Here is a 26,069-nt window from a genome sequence, read left to right as displayed (position 1 = left end):
AGGATGGAGGCCCAGAGCAGAGGACCTCTCCCTGTGCATCTCTTCCAGGGATCTGTTTCTGAATTGTATCCTTTATAGTAAAGCAGTAATCATAAAGTACCTTCCTGCATTTTGTGGAACCGTCAGGCAAATACTCAAGTCTGAGGAGGATGCTGTAGTATGAATAGCCTCAGCTAGGGACTAGTACTTGAAATTGGGACCACCTAGGGAGTCATGTTGGATTGGAACTGCTGGACACCCAGTTGCTATCCTCAGATTGGAGGACAGAGACACAGGGAAAGCCTGTGCATTTGCAGTCAGAAATGTCGGCCCCGAGGAATGCATCAGAGTGACATGTGTCCGTTCTGTGTGCTAGCCTCACAGATATACTGTGTGTGTTAACATGAGTGATTGCAATCTTGACTGACTCAGAACTGCCCTCTTGTGTTTGGGGGCGGGGGGTCCCTGAAGCAACCAGTGTCCAATCAGAAGAGCCTCTGAGAAGCACAAACTTGCTTTGCCTCTTGGCTTGCTGATGGAATAACTGCTGATGTCCTGATGTAAATATGCAGGAAGTGTAGTGTTCAGAGCATGTCTCCTAACTACAGATTTGTGTTTGGAGTTTGTTTGGTTTTTTTTTTTTTTTTAAGGTACCCTTGTTCTGTGATCTTTCTTTGAGGATCCCTGGAGAGAAGGGAAAGACACTGCTTGCTGCTGGAGCTTCTCCCTGACATGGACCCTCTGAGTTGGAGTGACACCCTGACCCTTTATCCTCTTAGGTTTTCCTTGGGATTCTCCCTGCTGTGGCCACCTTAAGTACCACCCAGCATTAGCCTCCACAGTCCTGAAAAATGCTAGTGTCAGAAGTATGCATGCTGTTTAAGCTTTTACTTGGCTTTTGCTCTCTGTGGCAGTTTTATATCAACTGTATCAGCTCTAAATGTGGTATCAGTGAAACTTTGTGGCCCAAAACCAAATTATCTCGTTTCTGTGTTCAGGACTCTTATCTAGGTGTTCGTAAGAGCCATTGAGCAGTTCAGGGCTCTTTGGGCAACCTGAGGCAGGACTCTGCTCTGCAGTCCTCATAGGGTCAACACTGTCAGGACTGTGGTCTCTGAGGCACGCAGGGTCTCCTGCAGATGGGAGACACTAGTATGATCCATTCTAAGCCTTTTGTTCAGTCTCTTCTCCCTGCCATTAAGAAACAGGCATATTTTGTTTCATCATGTTGGTAACTTTTATGCAGACCCTTAGTCATCCTAACTGTAATTTGAAAATAAAAGCAAAACAAGTTAAAGTAACTAGGGAAAAGGTTTCTGTTTTACTTGCTGCGTTATTTTTAAATAGACTTGTTTTCTAAATTGAATATCTAGAGATGCTGTAAAAAGAATCTCTTTGAAAATGGGGGGGGGTAGATTAATTTTTATTTGATAAGCGAAATGTCCACATTTCCTAATGTGGGCCTTGTTTCTACCAATTCTCACAATTTACTCTGTAGTAGACGGTGATACCAGTTGAGTATAGCTTTTTCAGGACTTGTAGGGTGAGATTCATTGTGTATTTATGCAGACTGTTAAATTCATAACTTAGAAGTTTCTCTCTGACCTAATTTATACGTATTCAGGAATCACTGAAGCTGTTTCTTTTAAATTCTTTCCTGGTGGAGAAGTCCTTCCAAACAAGCCAGTCTTTTCTTAAAATAAATTGTTACTATTAACATAGAAAAAAATGTCAAGGAACCTCATATTGTTGCTCCAAATGAGATTTCCTTTGAACAAGTCATAATGTATAAGCCAACTATCAGTTCACTTGAATATTGTGTGAAGTATTTAAATAGGAAATGCCTGGCATTCATTATAAATTCAAATTATTAGCTAAACAAAAGAATTGCTGAGTAAGCCGGGCGGTGGTGGCTCATGCCTTTAATCCCAGCACTTGGGAGGCAGAGGCAGGCGGATCTCTGTGAGTTCAAGGCCAGCCTGGTCTACAAAGCGAGTTCCAGGAAAGGTGCAAAGCTACACAGAGAAACCCTGTCTCAGGGGGCAGGAAAAAAAAGAATTGCTGAGCAAATTCAGAATTCACCAGCAAGCAGAATCCCAAAATAATTTCTTTTGCAACTTAGTACCACGTAATGTCTTCTCTCACCTCCCTTATTAAGACAAGATCTCACCCTACATGTAGTTCAGGATGTCCTGGAACTCAGAATGCAACTTGACTGGCCTTAGACCTGCAGTAGCCCTCTTGCCTCAGCCCCTTGAGATCTGGGATTAAAGACATAGCTACCACACTCAGCTTCCCAATCGACTTCCTTCTTGTTGGATAATACAGTGGGTGTTTAATAAAGGTTAACAGTGTCTCCTTTGGAACTGCAGGAATTGGGGTTACAGCTGCTGATAAACTCAAACTCTTTCCTTTCCACAGTGCTCCAGCTGAGGCTGCAGCAGAGGAGGACGAGAGAACAGCTAGTGGACCAGGGCATCATGCCACGTAAGACCAAGTCACTGTTGCTCTGGTGTGTGGGGACAGCATGGCCATTCCTGAGGAAGGCTTCCCTCCTTCTGTTCAGTCCTTGCACTTTCCGTGAACGCTCATCAGGAGAGCCAGGTGTCAGCATGGCTCAGCCAGAAGAACCCTTAGTACATCTTAAAAACATATGCAGCTTAAAAAATGGGCTTGAATTTTACACTAATGAAGAATGCCTTTAAGACACTGCGAAGTTCTTTTTTTAAAGATGTATTTATTTTATGTATATGAGTGCTCTGCTTGTATGTATGCCTGCATGACAGAGAAGGACATTAAATACCATTATACATGGTTGTGAGCCACTGTGTGGTTGCTGGGAATTGAACTCAGGTCCTCTGGAAGAGCAGCCAGTGCTCTTAACCATTGACCCATCATCTCTCCAGCCCCCACTGTGGAGTTCTGACTGTGAGCTTTAATGTCTGTTTGGACTTTAAAGTGGTTGAACTGATAATTCTGCTGGTATATCTGAGGTTAGACCTACAAGAGTAATGTGATAGCCTTAACTCATGACCTTCAGAATTCTACCTGAACTTAAGGTCATTCTCCATGGTGCTGGCCTATGGTCTACCTAATTACACACATCTCGGGTTTGTAACTGATGGAATGCTATTGACAGTTAGTTTGGGCTTTCTGGCCTTGAATACACTTGTTTCCTTCAAGAGATTCATAAGAGTTGATTTTAGAATATTTATCTAAATTGTTTTCTTTACCTTTAACCACTAGGTTTGGGGGTTTTAGAGGAGAGAATGGTTGTTTTCTATACGCCGTGGACTTTGTTTAGAAATTAACTTCCCAAGAGTTAATTTATTCCACTTTAAAATACTAGAAATTACAGAACAAACATGTGTTTCCCAGTCCTGTAACTCATTGCTAGCCCAGAAATACTTATCAGTTAATGGAGATAAGGAGTGCTTGTTTGTTTTTAGCAGATTTTTTTTCGTCAGTGAAACTTTTGTAGACTGCTTACTGTCTGTCATCTAAGTCCCCTAAATCCAGCTGTACTCCCCAGAGCCACTCTGATAACTGCTCAGCATCTCCACTACCGCAGTCTCCCCCAGCCAGCTCATCAACAGCATCAATAATGATGCTTACAGCACTCCTTCCGGGTCAGCCCTGGCTGGTGTGTAGAGCTGGTCCTCAGCCAGGCTGGCAGGGGTGGGCTACTGGGAGCCTCGGAGGTGTCTCCAGGACCAAACTAGAAGATTGTGCTCCAGACAACCTGCCCAGGGAAGCCTAGGCCTAGCTCCCATTTACTGACCCACGCCCATGGTTCTTAGGTGCAATGGTGGATGTACACAAATCAAGAGTCTCCAAAGATGACAGACTGAAATGCAAACACCGTTTCTCCTTGTGCTGAGATTCTGAAATAGAATACTGATGACTAAAGTCATCTTTAGTTGTGTTGCACTGTGGTGTGGTACAAAGAACATGACCCTTTGAATTTAGAATGCTGGATTTAAGTCCCACTAGGACCAACAGTTAGCTGTATGTCCTCAGGGACTTGCACACCTCTTCTTCTGGGGTTCACCCGCACCTGGCAGGTTTATTAGGGAGACCAACAGCAGTCGTGACTGTGCCTTACCACAGAACCAAGACAGTTGTGAGTTCTGAGTAAATGTGTGCTGTGTCCCCGTGTTCCAGTTCCAGAGCCACATGGGCTTTGTCTGGCAGCACATATGGGCACTAAGAACAAAACCTGTGCAAGTCCCTGGGCCTTGGAATGGTCTGACCTGGCACTTACAGAGTCCTGAGACAGCAGCTCTGTTTGAAATGTCCACTTGCTTTATTTGTGATGTACATCATTCCAGTAGGGTAGCATTGAAGTCTTCATGTTTGGAGGGGTCTCATAAAGGAACTGTAAATAAATGTCAGCACAGATACACACTGTTGGGGTTAGCAGATTGGCAAGCTAAGATGTGAGCTCCTGTTTATGCTGTAGAAACCATTTGTTTTCTTCCTAACAGCTTTGAAGAGTCCGGCAGCATTCCATGAGCAAATAAAAAGCCTGGAGCGAGCCAGAGTAAGTCACTTTACTTTAAAAATCTTTATTTCTCCGCTGTATCCCAAGCACCAGTACTCCTAAATATATTGATACAGAATATACCCATTATCTCCAAGATCTGTGGTGTAGATAGCATGTATTCTGGGGTAGCTGGATTTCTAGAGGCTTTTAGAAAGTGTCTGACAGTTCAGTTTTGTTCTTTTAAAATCAGTAGTATCATGGAAAAGATGGCTCAGTCAGTAGAGTGTTTGCCACAGGGCTGTGTTTAAAGCGAGTCTGGGCCTGGCAGCTCACACCTATGCTGATCCCAGCACTGAGGAGGCTGAGGCAAGAAGTGCTTGCTGACCAGCCAGGTTAACCAACTGGGTGAGCTCACCTGACATAGTCACTGTCCTTCACATGCACATGCTCACACGTGTGCACATGTACATGCATTACCCCAACACTCTGCATGTCTATATTCACACATGTACACATGTGCATGCATTGCCCCACATACACACCCATAAAAAACAAAACAGTAATTTGTCTTAGTTAAGGTTTCTATTGCTGTGAAGAGACACCATGACCACAGCAACTCTTATGAGGAAAACATTTAGTTGGGGCTAGCTTACAGTTCAAAGGTTCAGTCCATTATCATCATGGCAGACATGGCAGTGTGCAGGCAGAGGAGGAGCTGGGAATCCTAGACCTTGATCCACAAGCAACAGGAAGTAGACTATCACTGGAAGTAGCTTGAGCAAAGAAGACCTCAAAGCCCACCCCACAGTGATACACTTCCTCCAACAAAGCCAGAAAGAGAAAATGAAAAAAGTGAAGAGAAAGTGAAAAAAGATACCTGACACTAGCCTCTGTCTTCTTCATATACATGCTCACACATGTACATATGCACATGTATTGCCCCCAACACTCTATATGCACACGCTCACATATACACATGTATTATCCCCCCACATGTACACGTGCATGCATTACTCTGACACAGAGTCATAAAATAAACAGAAGTAACTAGTTCATTTGTTTTCAGGGCTGTGCTAACTAGCTTCTTATTAATTTGACACAAGCTAAAATGCCCCAGCAAATCGCAAGCCTGTGGGACAGTTTCTTGACCGATGACTGATGTAGGGAGGGCCTAGCTCATCATGCCTGGGCTGGTGGGCCTGGGCTTTATAAGAAAGAAGTCTAGGGCCAGACCAGACTCTAACAGACAGACTGGGCAAGAGCCTCTGCTGTTTGTCAGCCCTGCAGAGGGACAAGAGAGTCTGTGCTTCTCAAGGTCCTCGGCCAGTTCCCTGTGGGTCTTTGTCACTGGTGATTTGCCTAAGGATTGAGAGCACAGCTAAATACAGAACGTGCTATACTCAGCTGTGTTCTTGAAAGGGATTCTTTGGTGGCCACACATCACATGGGTGCTCAGTGCCATTATGTCTTTCTGTTTTTCCTGAGGGGAGGGGGTTCTGTTATGCAGTATAAAAATAAGAACATTATAAAAATTCCTTCACACTGTCCCCAGAATGCAATAATAACCTAGACCTATTGCTTGAGTGTTGAGTGCGGTTTTAGAGAATGTGCTAAGACTATGAACTCAAATAAAATATTACTATTATTTTTAAAAACTTTAATATCTAAATAAATTTCTACTTTTATAAAGTATTGGTTTTATATAAAAGGGTTAAATCTTATGTTTATTCAAAGCTCATCTTAAAAATTCGAGCTTTTCTCAGTTTCACTATAAAACTCTATAAAGTAGTTATTTAAACTAATATGCGTCAGACCCCCCTGGGCAATACTGAAGGATACATGGTTGTCTTGTACTAGATGATAGTTCCCCTAGCACTAATTTCTAGTTACTCTCTCAAAGACACAACAAAAAGGGTGTATAATTTGTTTTTGAAGAAAATCTAAAACTACAATAAATCATGAACAACTTTTTTTTTTTTTAAAGACTGAAAACTTTCTGAAGCACAAGATCCGGAGTCGCCCAGACCGCTCTGAGCTGGTCAGAATGCATATTTTAGAAGGTAAGACGTTTATTTCTTCTGGCTTGGCTGTGTTTCTTTAAGAAGAAAAGTGAGGTGTCTACCATTTCTGTTTATTCCCATTTTAATAACTCTTTACAGGCTGACATCCTCCAAATTTAAATAGTACCATAAAGACTCAAAACTTGACACCTAGGGAACATTTGACCTCTAGGCAGTCAGTTAATGGCCTAGCTCTATATTTTTGACAGCTTGGATCTCATTGATATTTATCTGAAATGATGCTCACACAGGTTGCTACTGCTCTTTGTCGATACTTACGGTCTTGACATGACCATTACTAATCACTTCTGAGTGATGTAATCTTAGCCCTTGGAGGCAAAGCAGTATCATTCCATTCCTACAGAATACATGGCTCACATGTTCTCGCTAAGAAAGTCTTCTTAAAAGCCAGCTTCTCCATCAGAAATTTCTAGAGTTCTATTTCTGCCTCATTCTGCTTCTATAACTTACTGAGCAAGAGTAGGAGCTTGGTCCTTTGAACAGTCTCGAGTGTGTTAAGCTTTAAGAAGAATCTGGAAACATCACAGACATTTAGAGACAGTTGTGGGGCAGGAAGAGCCTGTTCTCTCCAAGCCTAGTGACAGAATCAGAATAGCAGCCTGGTAGCTCAGACACAGCCAGAGTGCACTTCTTCAGGAGGCTGTGCGTCCACTGGCCTAATGCTAGGCACCAGGGACCCAATAATGAGCATCATGTGCTTCAGGGGCAGAGACAGACAGGAACAACCAGGCAGCTCTGCCTGAGAAAGGACATGGGCTGATAACTGCGTTAGAATGTGCTCTGAACAAATGGCAAGTGCCACACTGGCCTCCACAGACTGAAGAGTGTTCTCCTGTGTGTGTCCTTCTTGTCCCAAGCAGGAGGTGGGAGATGTGTGCCTTTCCCCACCATGGATTGTATTCTTCGACAGCCCCTTGAACAGAAAAACTTCTCAGAGATCCAGTGTTAGCATAGAGCACTGCAGATCTCGGGGGTCATTGACTTCAGCTAAATAACCCTAACACAGCAAAGAACAACACATGTGCATGAATATGTGAGTGTATACAGTGCTGTCTGTATTTGCCTTCTGACTCTAGATGTCATTAGTAGACTTAAAATAAAAAGAAATACATCTACCCAAATTTTCTTTTATGAAAAAGAAAAAAAGAAGAAGAAAGGCCAAGGAGATGGTGAGCTGGCTCACAATCAGTTGTTGCTCTTGTGGAGGACACTGTTTGGTTGGAATGCCCATGTCAAACAGCTCCCAACATCCTGTGCCTCCAGCTCTAAGGGATCTGATGCCCTCTTCTAGCCTCCATGGACACCAAGCACACACATGGTATATAGACACACATGCAAGCAAAACATTCATATGCATATTTTTAATATAAGAGTATATATTGAAACATGCATTCTCAAGTTGAAATCTGAGAATGAGAATATATCATCTTTTAGTCTTTAATTACCTTATCATATATTTTTACATTAACCTAATTTAATTGAATTGGGTTTTTGGCAGGTTAGATTCTAAATTATTTTCTGAAATTCAGCAGCATAAATTGAGCCTCAGCTCCATGGAGTTCAGGAGGAAGTGAGACAGACAGAAGCACACCAACCTACCAGGCTCTGCTTACTACTGTGGGAAGATTTTCCTTGTTGATGTATTGTTTAGGTGGAGAAGGGAGAGAGACCAAAGGCTCTCCCACCTTGAGCTTCATAGAAGCATTGAAAAAAATCCATGTGTTTGGCTGGTTGATCCTGTCCTCCCTACACATAGTGTCCTGTACAGTTCTGTGCACTTCATCTCAGGAGCTCAGAATCAACTCGGAATCTCGGGTGATAGTGTACCACCTATTTTTAAACCAGCAAAAACATAGCTCAAGACAATGGGAGGAGATGTTAATGACTTACTCCAAGGACAATGGACATGATGAAGCAGAGGCATTGGGAGAGCTGCAGTGGCTTGTATCTGTTGTAGTAACTTATTTTAAGTGTATGAGCGGATGGTTCTATGCACCACAATCTCTGTGTAAAATGTGGGGGTTTTTTGTTCCAAAATGAGCTCAAATTCTTAATTATGATAACTGATCCCGATATGCAGTCAATCCAAGAGTATTAATCGTAGTTCTTCCCACTGAAGAAAGTAAGAGAAACTTCGGTCCTAGGGCTTAGTGCCTCCCTTTCTAGGAACTGCCTTTCCAGTGACACCAAATGAGAATCATCCACTTGTAGAGCTCTGGGCCACATGTGTCCTCATGCTGTGTCCCCTGGTACCTAGTAAACGTGTTCTAAACAGACCTGACCTCCTACTGCAGGCAGATGGCGGCAGCCGCATTTCCAACTTCAGCCCATGATCATTCAAGTCTGGGGCCTCCATGTTGCATAGATGAGTAGCTGCCAGCTCTGAGAGAAACAATGTACCAAGCACTCTCAGCAGTCACACTCTCTCCTTCCACAGTTTCACCCTATTCAGTTACTTGGCTTGATAGGTGCTGTAGTTAAAGCTACACTTGGTCTTCCAGAAACGTTTGCAGAGCCATCTCTGCAGGCCACGCAGATGAAGCTGAAGCGAGCTCGGCTGGCAGATGACCTGAACGAGAAGATTGCTCAGAGGCCTGGGCCCATGGAGCTGGTGGAGAAAAACATCCTTCCTGTGGACTCAAGCGTCAAGGAAGCCATTATAGGCAAGAGTAACCGTTTCTGTCTTCCACAGGAGTGCTAAATAAATTTGATCAAAATGCTAGCATCAATCAAGGGCATTGTTTTCTTAGTTGACTCGAAGCTGATAAACATCTATCTTGTTGCGACTGTTTTGTTATCTGTCAAGTAATGTGGATTTCTATTTTATGTCAGAGTGACCTCTGATGCCATCATCACATGTTCTAAGATAAATTATCGTATTGTATCATTTCACTTGTGCTGTTGACTATTGCTGGACTCTTCGTTCTGTCCATCTAGGAAGATGATAAGCTGCACAAGCACAGAGGAGGGCCCGTGGGTTCACTGCACTCTTGACAAGATGTAGCATCTGTCTGCTTCAGCTGCTCTTGGGCTTGGCTTGTGCTGCTCATCCTGTTCTTGAACTTGAACCCAGGCCTGTGCATGCACAGCACACTCTCACGCTGAGGCCTGCCTGCCTCACTGGTTTTTGTTTCTGGCATAGTTTTAGCAGGGAAACAAATGAATAATGATATTCATTCAGCAAGATTCTGTTTTTGTTTTTTGCTTGTTTTTGTTTTTATACTAACTGAAAAATTAACTAGTACAGCTTTCATACTCCTCAGGGCTTCATACTCTGAGTTAGTATAACTTTAAAGCTTAAGCAGTTTGTAGTCACAACATTCCAAAACATAGAGTCAACTCTGATTCCAGACATTTGGGAAGATAGCCCCCAAAGTAAGGTGTGAGTGTAGGTGTGCTGTTCCTTGAAATAGACACTAACACTCTCACTTCCTCCTCTGCTTCCTCCATGTGAACATTTCGGTTCCAGGTTGGGGTTTTAAAGAATAAGGTCCATGCATCTCTTAAACATTACTCTGTTGAGCGGGTGTGCTCTGCTGCTCATTTTACAGAGCAGGCTTGTGTTCTGCATCCTGCGTCCTCTTGCTGTTGTGTCCTCCAGTGTCATTGAGAACCCTCCCCTCTGGGCCAGGCTGCAGAGGAGTGCTGATGCTCTGGCCTCCTGGCCAGCTTGTCCATAGCCCTGGGCTCCATCCCCAGGACCACAGGGACAGGAGCAACAACAAGGCACTCCTGTCCCCTCCCTTCCTACAGCTGGTAGCTGGACCCAAAGACTTGATCTGACTAGAAGAACACCAAACCCCAAAGAGTACATGACAGACAACAGTGTGGCTCCGGCTAGAAGAGCCTCCATTTCTGTAGCAGTGTGGCTCCCTCTGGGGAGAGCCCAGCTTTAAGCCAGCTCCTAAAACTCCCCTTTCTCAGTCAGCCTTGGTTCCAGAGCCCAACTTCACCATGGTTCTCTCTGCAGGTGTGGTGAAGGAGGACTATCCCCACACTCACGGAGAGTTCTCATTTGATGAAGATAGCAGTGACGCTTTGTCTCCAGACCAGCCAGCAAGCCAGGAGTCTCAGGGCTCAGCAGCATCCCCCAGTGAACCAAAAGTCAGTGCCTCGCCACCTCCTGTGACTGCAAACACGCCGGCCCAGGTAAGGCCTTCCTAACATTTTTACAGACTGTGTCAAGACAATATTTTCACCAGAAGAAAAATCTGAAATTACTGACACTTCCTACCTGTGAGCCACACACTGTAAAACTGCACAACTGGTTGTCACTTTGTAGTTCTAACATTCATACACACCATTAGTCTAGCTTTTAGTGTGATTTAAAAAATCTTCTTAGAACATTGGCCAACATAGTATAGTATAGTATAGTATAGTATAGTATAGTATAGTATAGTATAGTATAGTATAGAATAGAATAGAATAGAATAGAATAGAATAGAATAGAATAGAATAGAATAGAATAATAGAATAGAATAGAATAGAATAGAATAGAATAATATACCTGTTTTCTATCATCTGAACCATTCTTAGGGGATCATATACATCCACACAGTCTTGAACGTATCTCCATGGCCTCTTCGCCACAACACTGACACCTCCTCCATTCTTGTCTGTCCAGCTGCCACAAGCCATTGTCCTGCTACCTGTCTGTGAGTTTGACTCTTTAGGAAACTCATTAAAAGTGGGATCAGTGTGTGTTTTTGTGACTGGCTTATTTCACTTAGCATAATATCTGAGGTTCCAGCCATGTTGTAACTGAGCCATGCAGAGACACCCTGTCTTGATAACAAAAACATACAAATGTATATAATTTTAATAGAGTTGAACTGATACACCACATCTCAGTGACCCCGTCCATGTCATCAGCTACTCAGAGCCATGTCCTCATTTTCACTCTTGTGTTTATAGTAAGATGCCATTGTCTTCACTCATGCTTGCTGATTTTTTTTATTTATTTATTTATTTTTTTGGTTTTTGGTTTTTGGTTTTTTTCAAGACAGGGTTTCTCTGTGTAGCTTTGCGCATTTCCTGGAACTCGCTTTGTAGACCAGGCTGGCCTCAAACTCACAGAGATCCGCCTGCTTCTGCCTCCCGAGTGCTGGGATTAAAGGCGTGCGCCAGATTTTGGCATTTACCTGATTATTTTTTTAGCTAAATTGCCAGATAATGAAGTGAGCCTTGGTATAAGGTCAGCTGAGTTCATAGGAAACTTGACAGATTGAAAATGTGTTTCTTATGTCCTTGTCGTTTTGAAGCATTATTTCTTCATTACACTCATCACTGTCTTCAACGAAAATGTGAAGAACTCTTGACTCTAAAAGACAGACCACGTAGAGTTGGGTGCAGACAACTTTGTGAAGGGAGGTAGACAATTTAGTGTGTCTAGAGGGTAGACAATTTAGTCTGTGTGTATATGTATGTGCATGCATCTGTGCACCTGTTTCAATAAAGTTTCAATAATTAAGCTTTCTGAATGAATGATTGGAAAATCTATAGAGGTTTGTATTCTTGTATTTAAAAGTGATCCCATCAGAGATGGTGTGGTAGTTTGAACGTATTTGGCCCCCATAAGCTCATAGAGAGTGGCAGTATGTGTGGCCTTGTTGGAGGAAGTGTGTCACTGGGGTGGGCTTTGAGGTCTCCTGTGCTCAAGCTACACCCAGTGTCACAGTCCACTTCCTGTTGCCAGTGGATCAAGACGTAGAACTCTCAGCTCCTTCTCCAGCACCGTGTCTGCTTGAATACTGCCGTGTCCTGCCATGATAATAAATGGACTAAACCTTTGAAGCTGTAAGTTACCCAATTAAATGTTTTCTTTATAAAAGTTGCTGTGGTTGTGGTGTCTCCTCAGAGCAATAGAAACCCAAACTAAGACAGATGACATGGGTAGTGACAGTCCAGATCTTCTGTCCAGATCACAGAACAGCAGTGTCTGTGGCCCTCAGTATTGCTGGAACCTAGCCTGAAGGGAAGCTGGAGTTTCTTTGTTTTGTTTGGTTGTTTGTTGTTTTTGTTGTTGTTGTTGTTGTTGTTGTTTTTTCAAGACCCTGGCTGTCCAGAAACTCACTCGGTAGACCAGGCAGGCTTTGAGCTCAGAGATCTGCCTGCTTCTGCCTCCCAAGCACTGGGATTTCAGGCGTGCGCCACCGCCCGGCAGACACTGAGGTTAAGGCGCATCACTGGGCTCTGAGCAGATGGAGGGAAAGGAGGCCTGCCGCCACCGTCCTCACATGCTTGCCTCACCCTGGCTTGAGCTTTAAAAATAGGCCTAAAAAGAATGTCAAGTATGTACGTAAATAAACATTAGAAAAGAGTTTGACTTAGCCATTTGGGTTACTTTTCTGCTTCTGTCTGAGTAGGTCAAGTTGTGAGATAGTTATTCACATGGCTGTAGCTTTTGTAACAGAATTGTCACCTCAGCTCTCTGTAAACAGCTTCTTGGGGCTGTGATGGTTGATCCTTAGTATCAAGTTGACTAGATTTGGAATCAGGTAGGAGATATAAGCAAGAGAGTATCTGCTGAGGGTGTTTCCTCAGAGGCGCTTAACTGAGGACACCAGGGTGGTGCTGCCCCGTGGATGGGTCCCACTGAATAAATCAGGAGGAAGCCAGGCAAACTCATGTTTGTCTGTTCTGCTACCAGATGGATGCAGGTAGTCTCTCACTGCCATGCCTTCTCACCAGGATGGGCTGTATCTCAAGACTATGAGCCACAACAACCCATCCTCCTCGGCTCCTAGGCAGGTGTGTGGTAAGCAACAAGAAAAGTTAGGGCCACAGAGGCTCCACCTGTGAGAGATTGCCATCCTCTCTGTCACAGCCAAACCTTTACTTTGCTCATGAAAGTTGGTCCCTATCCAAGTTTATGTGAGAAACTAACCAAAGGCAGTCCTGCCAAGCTGACACTGTAAGCCCTTGGAGGGAAATGGGAATGGCAGTGTCTATCGATGAATACAGATTGCTTATTGCTTATTACAGAGCACACGGAGCCTGGCTTGCTCCCTGAACAGAGGCACTGATCTTCACATGCCCTCAGTGTGGCTGCAGTACTGTGTGCACCTACTCCCCATAGCCAGTAGCCAGGCCAGAGGAAAGACCTGCTTTGGGGAGTGTGAACAGTCCTCCACACAGTCAAGGATGGTTCCACTGCAGTTACCTTGAGGCAACTTGTAGCCTGTGTGTGTATTTTTAAGGAAGGAATTGAGGATTCTTACATGTATCTGCATGACCCTGGCAGCTGAGAAGAGGAAACCTTCAGTAGTACTGAAGGTGACATTGTCGGGGTCTGTTGTGTTGTCAGTTTTTAAATGAAGTACCGAAGCAAGCCTTATATCGGTGAAGTCTAGAATTGATAACTTTGATTTTGACAATGTGTGAACTTCATTGTGTTTTTCCAGGTTTTTAGTTTCTCTTTTTGGTTCCCTTTCTCCCAGCTGTGACAAGGCCTGACAAGAAGCAGCCTAAGTAGAAAGGGCTTGTTTGGGCTTGCAGTGTGAGGATAAAGTCCATGGTGCCAGGAGAGGCGTGGTGACTGGAGAAGCAGCCCTGCACACTGCCACTGCTGCAGTCTGGGAAACAGTGACTAGAAAGCAGGCCGGCTGCGGAAACTCGGGGCCACCCCCAGGGACCCCTTCCTCCAGTCAGCCTCCACCTCTGAGTCTCACAACCTTCCAGACAGCTCCACCCACTCAGGACTAAGTAGGGGAGTTTGTGGATGGCATTTTATATTCAAATGCATGTGTAAAATCTATTCATAATTACTCTAACATTTCCTTCAAGGGAAAAGACCTTACCATACTGCTCCTCACCAGATACCAAGTTCTGAGACAGCAAGATATCATTCATTTTATCATAGAAACAGGTATTTCCTGATTTAATGAATGAGACACCTTAGGAGATTGTTAAGGTTCCCAAAGGCCTGTGTGTGCTAGGCTGCCAGCTGGTGGACTTGAGAGGTGAATGGATCATGAAGGCACTGAGTTCATCCGTGGATTAATCCATTATTCAGAAGTTCATAGCCAAGTGGGCCATTAGGTGGGGCCCGGTAGGAGGAAGAGTATGTCTGTTCTCAGCCTCTCATCACCCTGTTTCTGCCTTCTTACTGGCCTAAAAGCAGCAGAGTCACTGAAACCACAAATCAACAATAAAAACCGAACACAGAGATCCTGGCTAGGTAGTTTTTTCAGCTTTAGAACTCATTTCATCCCCAAAGATCACATATTGCAAATGGAGCACAACTTGTTTTATGCTTAGGCAACTCATGAACGGTGGGAAAGTAGAAAATCCCAGTTTCCATATGTGGGTACAAGGGAGGTACCCTGTCCCTTTCATCTGCAGACTCTTTCCTCTTATTTTAGAATACCGGGATGTCCAGCCATAAACATGGTCTGATAGCACGTCTGTGAATTCCCAAAGCCTGGTACTTGGACAGAGAACTGTTGACCAGCTGCTCTGCTAAGCTGTCTCCCATGTCTTCTTCCCCTCTTCTCTCTCCCCTCTTCCAAGTCACCACAAGGTAGCAAGCCATCTCCTCCATACACATGCATGTGCCAAAGTAACATGGCCTGTGGAACGATGTCATAGTAATAGTGTGAGTGTTGCAGCTTGGATGGAAAGGTTTCCTGGCAGTTGGTAGCCAAGAAATACCACAAAGTCCCACCACACAACAAACCTCACACGAAAGACTTATTGGGAGGTGGGGGAACCAGGAGGGTGGCTGCCTCTGCTTGAGCAAGACAGCAGAGAACTGAGCAAAAAGCAGGGTTTATATAGAGTTCTTTTTGAGGGGGTGGAACTTTTCAGGGTGGAGCTTTCCAGGATGGGGATTGGTGGGATTTCAAGTACAGGGCTTGGACTTTTTACTTTGTAGGGTGGGGGCTGGGTCCAGCAGTTAGGGCAGTTAGAGTATTCTATAAGTGGAACTTGGTAGTTGGAGGTCCTCAGGGGAGGGGCCTGGCCACTCGTATACCTCAAGGAACTTACAAATAGAAAACTAATTAGTTCAATAATATATGGGCAAATACTTAAAAAAAAAAAACTACTGCAACCTTGATTTATAACTCCAATTTGTATACAGGATTTTAAAAATATATTTAAAATTACAAATCTATGGTAATGACTATGTGGTTTATAACAATTTGTGCTCTAGCTAGTATAGAAGAGAGCTAGGGAAGGGTATACACCCCTGCATTCCCACACTCAGGAAGCCAAAACAGAAGGATTGGTCCCTTTGGGTCTGCAGACATGGGGATGCCATAAAGCAACATCTCTGATGTGACTTGAGCTGATTTTAAGAACAGCTCTCAATGGCGTACATACTTGTCACAGTGACAAAGACAATGCATTAAGAACATAAACAGAAAGAGAAAAGGGAGTCAGGTCATCACTACAAAAAAGTCAGCTGAACACAGAAAGACATGTAGAGTTCTGGGAATGCTTCTGTTGAGACATGAGCATGATCTCAAACAATCCACAGATTCAGTACAAGCCCTAGCAAATCCCCACAGTGATTTCCACTGAAATAAATAACCTGTAAGGGTGTAAGGGGCCCCAAAAACCAAAACCATGTTGAATTTAAAAAATATATAATGTTGTCAGCCTCATCCTTTTTTAAAGTTGTTATTGATTAGATTGTTTTCTTTGACAGTTTCATACATGCATATAATACATTGATTTTTAAAACTTATCATGAAGCCATCAAAATAATACGGTGCTAGCATAACAACAAGCACACAGACAAGTGGAATCTACCAGAGCCCACTGAAACAAGAGCCTAGAGAAAAAGGTCCTCATGTGTATGACAAAATATTCCTTGACAGAAACACCAAGATCACTCAGTGCAGGAAATGCAGTGTTACTAAGGAAACCATGCATCCATATTTAAGAAAATTAATCTGTGTTTATCCTATACGGAATCAACTCACAATGGGAAAGACCTACATGTGAGCTGTAACACTAGGGAAGACTTAGGAGACACAGGAGAAGTCATCCTGATCTTACATTTTCCCTGTTTTCTTGAACACAAGACCCAGGCAACAAGAGCTAATTAGTTCTAATCAAAATTTAAAAGTTTTGTACAAAGAATCTTATCAGCAGAATGAAAAGCCAACCCACAGAATGGGAGAAAGTGCTTGAAGAGGGGTTGTCTCTGGTATCCATAAAGGACATTCACAAGTAAACTACACTATTCAAAAATAGGTACAAAACTTGAGGGACATTTCTCCGTAGAAGATACATGTGCTGGCTAGCTTTATGTCACGTTGACATAAACTAAAGTCATTTGAGAAGAGGGACCTCAATTGAGAAGACGCCTCCATAAGATTCGGCTACAGTCAAACCCATAGGGCATTTTCCTCAATTAGTGATTGATGGGAAGGGCCATCCTACAGGGTGGGGCCATCCTTGTGCTGGTCCTGGGTGCTATAAGAAAGCAAGCTGAGCAAGCCATGATGAGCAGTCAGTAAGCAGCACCCTCCATGGCCTCTGTATCAGCTCCTGCCCTGTTTGAGTTTCTGTCCTGACTTCCTTCAGTAGTGAGCAGCAATATGGAAGTATAAGCCAAATAAACCCTTTCCTCCCCAACTTGATTTGATCACAGCAAGTTGATCATTTCATCATGGCAATAGTAACCCTAAGACAATATAATATACAAATAGCCAATAAGATATGATGATCTCTGATATATTGTAACTATGTTATGTAGACAATGGAAATAAATGCATCACAACATATATAGCCTAAAAAACCATTAAACAAACCAGAAGATGCCATCCCATACCCAGAAAACACCAGGTTCTGGCAGGTATGTGGTGAAACTGGAATTCTTGTGAGTTGTTACTGTAGTAACATATGTAGTTACATAGTCATTGTAGAAAATGGTGTCTTAAAAATACAATTTTACTGGGCCAGTGACGGCTCAAGTGAGTAAGGGCATTTGCCACCAAGTCTGATGATGTAAATTCAGTCCCTGTAATCTGCATAGCAATTGGGAGCTAACTGACTCCTCCATCCTCCACCAGCATGCACACCCACACAAAGTAAATAAAAAAAAAACTAAGTAAATATTGTTTAAGGCAGAACTTAACCAATGACCTAGCAGTTCCGTTCAGGATGAATGAGTCGAAAGCAGGAGGCAGGTTGTTCTGGCACACACCTATCACCCAGTACTTCGCAAGCTGACACAGGAGGGTGGTTCTGAGTTCAAGAGCCTGGGCCGTATAGTAAGACCTGTCTTTAAAACATATGAACCAAAGGTTATAAGAATTAGAGCATATATATTCTCTGTAACATACATACCACCATTCACCCTCTTCCTGTGAGCAACATCTCATAGCAAACAGAAAAACAGCCCTTCTGTGCACAGCATCTGAATGCAGAAACAAAAAGCTGCCCTTGAAAAGGAAGGGGTTCTATACCAGCTACAGTATAGGTGAACCAGAGCATTATATTAAATGAATGAGCCAGTCACAGAGGGACACACACCAACAAATGAGATTTTACATGCCTGTACTCAAAACATGTTGGGTTTGTATTCAGCTCATTCATTGTTTATTTAATCTGTGTAGGAATTGAAATATCCAAACAGTATTCAAAGCACAGTTACAGTTTGAATTTATTTGCATGTTGCCATCTTCAGCAAGAACTCTTCTGCATCCTGAATTAAAACCATGTTGCTGGAGAATTTCTCTCCAGCTCCCGCCAGTCCCGGAGCCCACTTATAAAATAAACACACAGACTCTTACATTATTTAAACTGCTTGGCCATTAGCTCAGGCCTATCATTGTCTAGCTCTTACTATTATATTCAGCCCATTTTTATTAATCTTTACTTTGCCACGTGGCTCGTGGCTTACCGGTACTTTACATCTTCCTTGTCCTGGCGGCGGCTCCAGGCGGTCTCTCTTTCCTTCCTCCTTCCTCAATTCTCCTCTCTCCTTGTCCCGCCTGTACTTCCTGCCTGGTCACTGGCCAATCAGTGCTTTATTTATATAGAGCGATATCCACAGCAAAACCATGTTTATTAGAGATTGAAAAGCTACAGTATAAGAAAGTAAGAGTTTTCCAAAAGGCAACACCTGAGCCTTCATGTGCAGACAGTAGTCTGCAGGGTAGGCAGCCAGAACCTGCATTGTTAACTTTTTCCCGTAGATTTCTAGTAAAAGAAAGGTTGGTTTTAAAGTTAAAAGTCTCTTTTTCTAACTTAATGTCAAAATATCCGGTATTTAATATTTTTCTGACATTTTCCTTTGAATGATGTGTTGTGTGTATACACATGTATGTGGAAGCCAGGTTGATGTGTCAAGTATTGTATATGCTCATGTGAGTGTGTTCATATGTGTGCATGCATGTGTCTTGAGTGTGTGTGTCTGGAAGCTAGAGATTACATTAGGAGTCCTCCTCAGGCACTCTCACCTTGTTTTTTAAGAGAGGCTCTCTCCCTGAACCTGCAGCTCACTTATTTGGCGAGGCTGGCGACACAAGGAGCCCTAGGGATCCCATCTCTCTCCCCAGCACTGGATTGCATGCTCACTTCACACCTTGCATGTTCTGCATGGATGCTGGAGTTCCTCCCATCTCAGGTCCTCATGCTTACATGGCAAGCACTTTCCCAGCTGAGCCAGTCCCAGCCCTCTGCTGTTTTCTCTGATAGTGGAAGATGAAAGTGAAGGTCTAGCAGTCAGGAGCCCTATATCCTGGGGTGGGAATAGTCATCCTATGGGATGGGAAATCAAGTCAGCAGCTTCTTTTTCTTCTAATTCTAAATCCTTAAGTTAGAGATTCACAAGGTGAATGCAGGTTTTGGTGTCAATTTAGATACTTTAGTATTCTTTCTAAGGTGGTAACATACTGCTCATAGGATCACATATTAACTGTAGAGCAGAGGAAGCATCCTTTGTGACCTAGATATTTTCAGCCCTTTTAGAAGAACATGGTAGGTTCGGAACCCTGGCACCTGGGTCCTTTTGCAGAGTTTACTTTATTGGAGCATAACCCTAGACATGTCATGTGCCATTTCTGGAGGATATTTTGGTTTGTATCTTTCAAGGCACATAAGAAGCCTGACAGAATACCTAGAGGACTCTAGATATCTCTTCCCCTTAGGCACAGTGAACAACCAGCCACTGTTTCAGTGGCTTTAGTTTTGCGGTTTTCTGGATAACAGTCACATTGAAGTAGAGACAATTAAAGACAGCATCTGTCTTAGAGGCTGAAGGAGGCACAGACTAGGAATGCAGGCAAGACGACACATCTTCACAAGCACCCCAAGGTGGCCCTTCAAGTTGTTCACAATCTGCTTACTCTCGGATACATCAGACCAGGTGGAATGCTTTTGTAAGGAGATAATGTATAATCCAAAATTCGGACATTTGATTCGACTTCATACACCAGTTACAGAAGCGCCAAAGAGTATACTCCCTGTGTGACCACCCAGAAGGAAGTATCTCGGTCCCTAAAGTATGCCAGGTGAAAGGACCACTGATAGCGTAAGACCGTGTCCCATAGGAAAGTGCCACCTTTCACTTGAAACTTGGCTGGCCACAGGTTTATCAGAGAGCCAGACAGCTCCAGAGTGTTGGAGAGCAGAGTCCAGAACCTTCATTTCTGGATGAAATGAGGCTGATCACAGCCATCTTTACAAAGTCTCTTACATTGTCTTACGTTAATAATCTCAAGCTGAAATGAGTAGCAGGGGCTGGTCTCAGAGAGAGCCCTGGACTTGTACAGTCGCATTCTCATTCACAGGCACAGCTGGGCTTAAGAATGTGACTTTGCTGAGGGAAGCCACAAGAACGCCACTCATCAATTAAACAGATGTTTATTGAGTATACACACCGGGCTTCATATTTCTTGTTGCTAATAGCACTCCAGGCTTTCAGGTTGTTTATCTTAAGGAAGGGAGATGCAGTTTGTTATTTTAAATACTTCCACAAGAGGACTGAAGGGAGTGGGATGTCTTTTCTGAAGAAAAACCATTTTCCCTGAAGAAAAGCTGGTAATAAGGAAGCGGAAGTGAGAACACAGCATTCCCTCTGGTGATGGACATGTCACATACTTGGAGTGGATTACTAGCAAGGAGCAGTGAAATCTACTGTAGCTGTTTCTGCCCCCATCCCAGCTCCATGCTGGTGCTCTCTAGCTTTGGAAGGGCAAAGCCCCTGTAAGAGAAGCTCAGGTATGCAAGGAGACAGTCTCCTGGGAACACATTCTTCCCCTTCTCTTTTAAAAGACACGAGGGGATGTGGTCAGTTAGCATCGGTCTGGAGACAGAAGTGTGAGGTGTGCAGCACATTGAAGGCCCCTGGGGATGGCATGAGCCTCCTGGGAGGTGCCGCCAACAGCAGAAGGGGGCAGGCATGGTGCAGGCCTATGTTCTGGAAGGCCAAACCCTACATGTGAATGGGCCAGGGTTAGTATGACCTGTCTGTCAAGAAAGGTTTAGAAATGCCATGTACTGTTCTGAGTGCTTTCATGAGTTGTGTTGTTGTTGTTGTTGTTCTTGTCATTTTGTTTTTGACAAAAATAAGGATGGCTCTAACCGTATTTCTGGGGAGTCGGGACAACACACACAACTCTATATCAGTTCAACCTTACTTAGCTTCAGCTGAGGTAAAGGCTAAATAACCTGCTTCATGGGAATCTCAGGCACAATAGTATGTTTTTCTTTGTTTCATTTTTAGACTTATTTTTTTATATTTTTAAGTTCTTTATACTTTTTTGTTTGTTTGTTTGTTTTTCGAGACAGGGTTTCTCTGTGTAGTTTTGGTGCCTGTCCTGGATCTCACTCTGTAGACCAGGCTGGCCTCGATCCACCCGCTCAGCCGAGTACTGGGATTAAAGGTGTGCACCACCACTGCCTGGCTCTTGATACATTTTTAATTAAAATAGAATTACATTACTTACCAATCCCTTTCTTCCTTCTAGCTTCTCCCAGGTCTCCTCCTTCCAAACCTCTCCCATGAGCCCCCCACTCTCAAATTGATAGACTCTTTTTCTTTACTCTTATTACAGATATGTATATGTGTATGTATGTATGCACAAATATATAACTACGACATGCTGAGTCTTTTATATGAATATGGTTTGGGGCCAACCACTTTGTATCGGATAATCAGTAAGGATGCCGTTTGTAAAATGAGGTCATTCCCTTGCAGTTCCATTCCTCTTAAAGCCACTGACCTCATGACCTTGTCTCTTTCTGCCTTTCCCACCAGTTTAGCTCAGTGTCCCCAGCAGTTCCTGAATTCTTGAAAACCCCTCTAACTGCGGACCAGCCTCCCACGAGGTCTACAGCTCCCATCCTCCCCACGAACACTGTGTCCTCAGCGAAGCCGGGCCCAACGCTGGTGAAGGTAGGTGCCCGGAGCACAGCACTGCAGTGCTCCACTCGGTGACTGGTGCCTCAGCATCAAGCCTCTGGACACAAGACAGGGAGGCATGTGTCTGGAGTTCCCACAACCTTGAAAACGAAATTAATGCTTGCTGGACTGGGTCAGCACATGACCTGTCCCCCAGTAACAGATGACAAAGAGCTTGGCTGTATGAAGTGCTGGCTGCGTAGCATCCCAGGGACGTCTTTGATGACAGCCCGCTTTGGATTCTGTGTGCAAGGTGAAGCTCTATGGCACCCAGACAAGAGAGAGGATGTGCTGGTCAGAGGCTCTGGAGAGGCCTTTTGGTTGAGTCATTTCGTCCAAAGCAGCTTGGCAGGATCTCAGATACGCCTCCGGTTCCTGGCACTGTTCCCCAAAGTGCACTTGGTTGAAATAATTCAGTTAGAATAAGTCCCAAGGAAGGAGAAAAATATTTAAATATGCAGTATATTTTTAAAGTTCTTAAAATCCTATTTATAATTTCTAAATAAGATGATGGGGGAAAATAACAATAAGGAATAGTCTAACCATCTCATTTGTGGCTTTTCCTAAACCTGGCAGAGTTCACGTCTCAAACCTTTTGAACTAAATAGGACATTAGTGCTCACTAACCTCTTGTCACCGTGCAGAGGAGGCTGGCCCTCAGATGAGGGGTGGCATGGTTACAAAGGCCCCATCTCCAGGTTCTGCTCCAGCCTCTGTCTGCCCTGAAGGTCATGCAGCACTCAGTTCTAAGGCAAAGCTGCCTTTCAAATGAGCACACTCTTCTCTCCCAGCCAAGGCTTCTGAGGCAGGGGGACTCTAACTTCGGAACACCTTTCCCCGGCTCAGCACCGGAAGCAGGAATGTCAACAGTCACCTCCTAACGCGTGTGCGGTATCTCCTCTACATCCACCCCACCAGTATCCACCCCGCGTCCCTCAATAGCACAGAGGGCCAGCATGCCAGCCTGTCCTGTTGCCTTTCTCCCACTCTGCTTCCCTACTAGCTTCTCTTAGGGAGGGTTTTGGCTCTAGGGGAAGAAGCATCAACAAGGATTGTGCAGTCCCAGAAAAAGCAGAGGGAGGGGCGCACCAAGGGCTCCTGTGGAAAGGAAGAGGCACAAGACTCCAGCAGCATCCACATTGTACAGATTCTTCCTTGTGCGTGCTGACACTAGCTGACCAGCTAACTGGACTGTTGAGTGGTGTGTAAGCTCAACAGACTGACTGACAGATTACAGCCTTGCCACTTTCCATGGGGTGCATGCTCCCACCACAGCCACCAGCTTCAGGTAGCCTGTGTGACGTCACAAGCGCAGAGTTAGGAAAAGGTGCACGTGGAGCTCTTGTGAGTCAGTCAGAGCAGCCGGTTTCACGAGCGGCTTGTACCACGGCTGTGAAGGCCGTGCGCCGGACCACTCCTGTACGACAGGAAGAGCCCGTGCCGTCGGTAGCACGGAGAGGAACATTTCCCGTAAACGTGCATGGGCTCTCCATGACCTGCTCTACACTGGCATGCATTCACAGAGGAAGTTATGTGCCCAAGAGTTATTATCTGGTCTACACTCTTGGTGTGGGGAGGGCTTGTCATTTTCTCATTCTTTGGTTACGAGGATGTTGTATGTAGCTTAGTCACAAGATCTATGCAGTTGTCTGTCACTAAAGCAACTTAGGAATGATGTCCTGTTTTGTCTGGTTTTTTCGTTATTATTTGTTTTTAGATGTATTTTATTTTTATTTATATGAGTATTCTGCCTGCATGTATGTATGTGCACCATGTGAGTGGCTTGTGTCCAAAGAGATCAAAAGATCCCCTGGAAACTGGAGTTACTGGTGGTTGTAAGTCACCATGTGGATGTTGGGGACCAGCAGGTCCTCTGCCAGTTCTCCAAACAGCCAAGCCATCTCTCCATCCACTGTTTGGTTTCATTTTGCTTTTTGTTTTGTAACGTTTTTCTTCTTTTTATTAGAAACAGATGCTTTCTGTACAATATATTCTGATCACAGTTTCCCCTTCCCCAGCTCCTCTAAGATTCTCCTCACCTCCCTCCCATTAATATCCGGCACCAATTCTGTCTCTCATTAGAAAACAAACAGGCATTTAAAGAATAATAATAAAATAAGAGCAAACATACTGAAACAGGACAAAACAAACAAACTTGCTTTGTTCTTCACCTAGAAAGGTGAGATTGGTCTGTAGATTTTGAAACTGAAAAGAACAACTCAAGAAAAAGTTGCCTGCCAGTCATAAGATAGGAGAGATGTATGGTCTTACCCCATTTTAAAAATAAAATTGAACATTTTCAGTTTTTTTTTAATTTATATTACCTGGCATTTTGAATTCTGTTATTTTCCTTAATGCTGCTTATATAATCTGTCTTATTCTCTTTAGAAGAATTTATTTGTTTGTTTGTTTATTTATTTTTACATAGCCATACATCTCTTAGAATGTTCTCCCTTTTATTTTTTTATTTCCTCAAAAAATAGCAAAGCCATCCCAAGAATACAAATGACAAACACCGTAGCAAAAAATGCAAAGATCCGAAACCCCGAGTGAAGAAGTTGAAGTACCACCAGTACATTCCACCAAACCAGAAAGGGGAGAAAAGTGAGCCACAGATGGACTCCAACTACGCCCGCCTGCTCCAGCAGCAGCAGCTCTTCCTACAGCTGCAGATCCTGAGCCAGCAGCAACAGCAGCAGCAGCAACACTACAACTACCAGACCATCCTGCCCGCACCCATCAAGTAAGCCTGCACTCGGGGTGTGTCCCGCCATGGCTTATACCCTGGCTCTGGGAGGATCCCAAGTTACAGAAGGTTGAATGTGGCCCAGCACTCTGCTCAGGGACCACCCTCACTTGGCTGCTGTCCAAGCTCACCACACAGGGTCTGCAGTCCCAAAGTGACTGTGGCCTGCCTTCTAGTCAGGCATTTGTCCTCCAGTAGACTCAGAGCTCTTCACAGCTCTTCAGGGAAGATGTGCCCACTGGACCTGTCAGTACCAAGTGCTTGAGAAAACCGTGGGATGCACACCCACACATGTGAAGAAGCATGGGTGGAAAGTTCCACAGGGAAGAAGGCTCTAGAAGGCTCTTCCAAACAGAGAAAGAGACAAACTCTGGTAGAGGAAGGACATGCATTGGTGGTGAGCAAAGTTGCCTGATGGGGGACCATGAGTGATTCCTAAGAAAGGTCCAAGGAAGGAGGTAGAATCATGCTGCAGGAGACCGTTCCACGTGACAGACAGTGCAATGTTTAGACAGTGGTAAACCTGGTAGGACTGAATCATTAAAAACAAGTTGGATACTGATAATAAAGGAGATTCTGGAAATGTTCGGGGGCAAAGGGGCAGTGATGAGGTCCTGAAAGACGTGGCAGGTGACTCATAGAGAAAGTTCTCCGTGCCCAGGAGTGGAGAAGGATGGCGTTGCCACAGCTTTCCACCTATTGTTAGGGCCCAGGGGAGGCAAGTTTGTACCCTCAACTCACTGGTTGAAGAATGTTTTGGATATTTATCCCAACATGCTTTTTCTGAAACTCAAAGATGCAAAGGTCCTATCCTTCCCTTCCCACTTATCCAGCTCTAGAGACAGGGAAGGGACAGAGAAGCTTGTCATTGAGAAAATACTCTGAGTGCAAGCTGTTCAGTATCATAGGAGAATGATTATCAATTTCCTTCTCTTAAGATAAAAATGTCATGATGAAGATTAAATTCATTGGTAATTTAGACCATCTTGTGGAGCACATGTCTAAAACAGAACATGGAGATGGAGAAGTAATTCTGTAACGTGTTATTATTTAAAAGCAAGCAAGCCCAAGTGAGCTGTTTTGGTGGAAAGGTGTCAGAGTTGGGACAGGACCCAAGCAGCTGTCACCATGTTGTAGCTTTGTCTAAGACCTGGGCAGATGTCCTACACCTCCAGCTGCTCAGGCACCAGTAGTGACAACAGTGGTGCCCATGGTTCCTGGCTGCTCACACCACCATCAGCCCTGCTGCCGTCTAGTAGGCTTGGTCTTTTGACTCCATCCCAGTAGGAAATCCACAGAATGGTTTTTCCTGTGATATCTACCTGTGAATTACCCTTTTCAAAGTGAAGGGGACATGCTTGCAGTCAGAACATCCATGTACATAAACTTGAAACAGTTTTCAAGATTTATTATTTT

At 44.0% G+C, this 26,069-nt stretch overlaps 1 protein-coding gene across 2 annotated transcripts in view; it reads left to right on the top strand.

Moving 5' to 3' along the window:
• The window catches only part of Mrtfb (myocardin related transcription factor B), a 151,912-nt gene that overhangs the window by 105,868 nt on the left and 19,975 nt on the right, over positions 1–26,069 (top strand). For both annotated transcript variants that reach the window (XM_076577830.1, XM_006983889.4), the window contains 7 exons: positions 2,401–2,466; positions 4,467–4,522; positions 6,450–6,525; positions 9,048–9,209; positions 10,517–10,695; positions 21,764–21,901; positions 24,391–24,650. In XM_076577830.1, the coding sequence (XP_076433945.1) occupies positions 2,401–2,466; positions 4,467–4,522; positions 6,450–6,525; positions 9,048–9,209; positions 10,517–10,695; positions 21,764–21,901; positions 24,391–24,650 (937 nt within the window). The remainder of the gene's footprint in view (positions 1–2,400; positions 2,467–4,466; positions 4,523–6,449; positions 6,526–9,047; positions 9,210–10,516; positions 10,696–21,763; positions 21,902–24,390; positions 24,651–26,069) is intronic.

Source organism: Peromyscus maniculatus, chromosome 8 (assembly GCF_049852395.1).
Source record: "Peromyscus maniculatus bairdii isolate BWxNUB_F1_BW_parent chromosome 8, HU_Pman_BW_mat_3.1, whole genome shotgun sequence".
In the NCBI taxonomy this organism is placed as follows: domain Eukaryota; kingdom Metazoa; phylum Chordata; class Mammalia; order Rodentia; family Cricetidae; genus Peromyscus; species Peromyscus maniculatus.
Note: the sequence above shows the minus strand (reverse complement) of the source record. Positions and strands in the feature narration are given on the sequence as shown.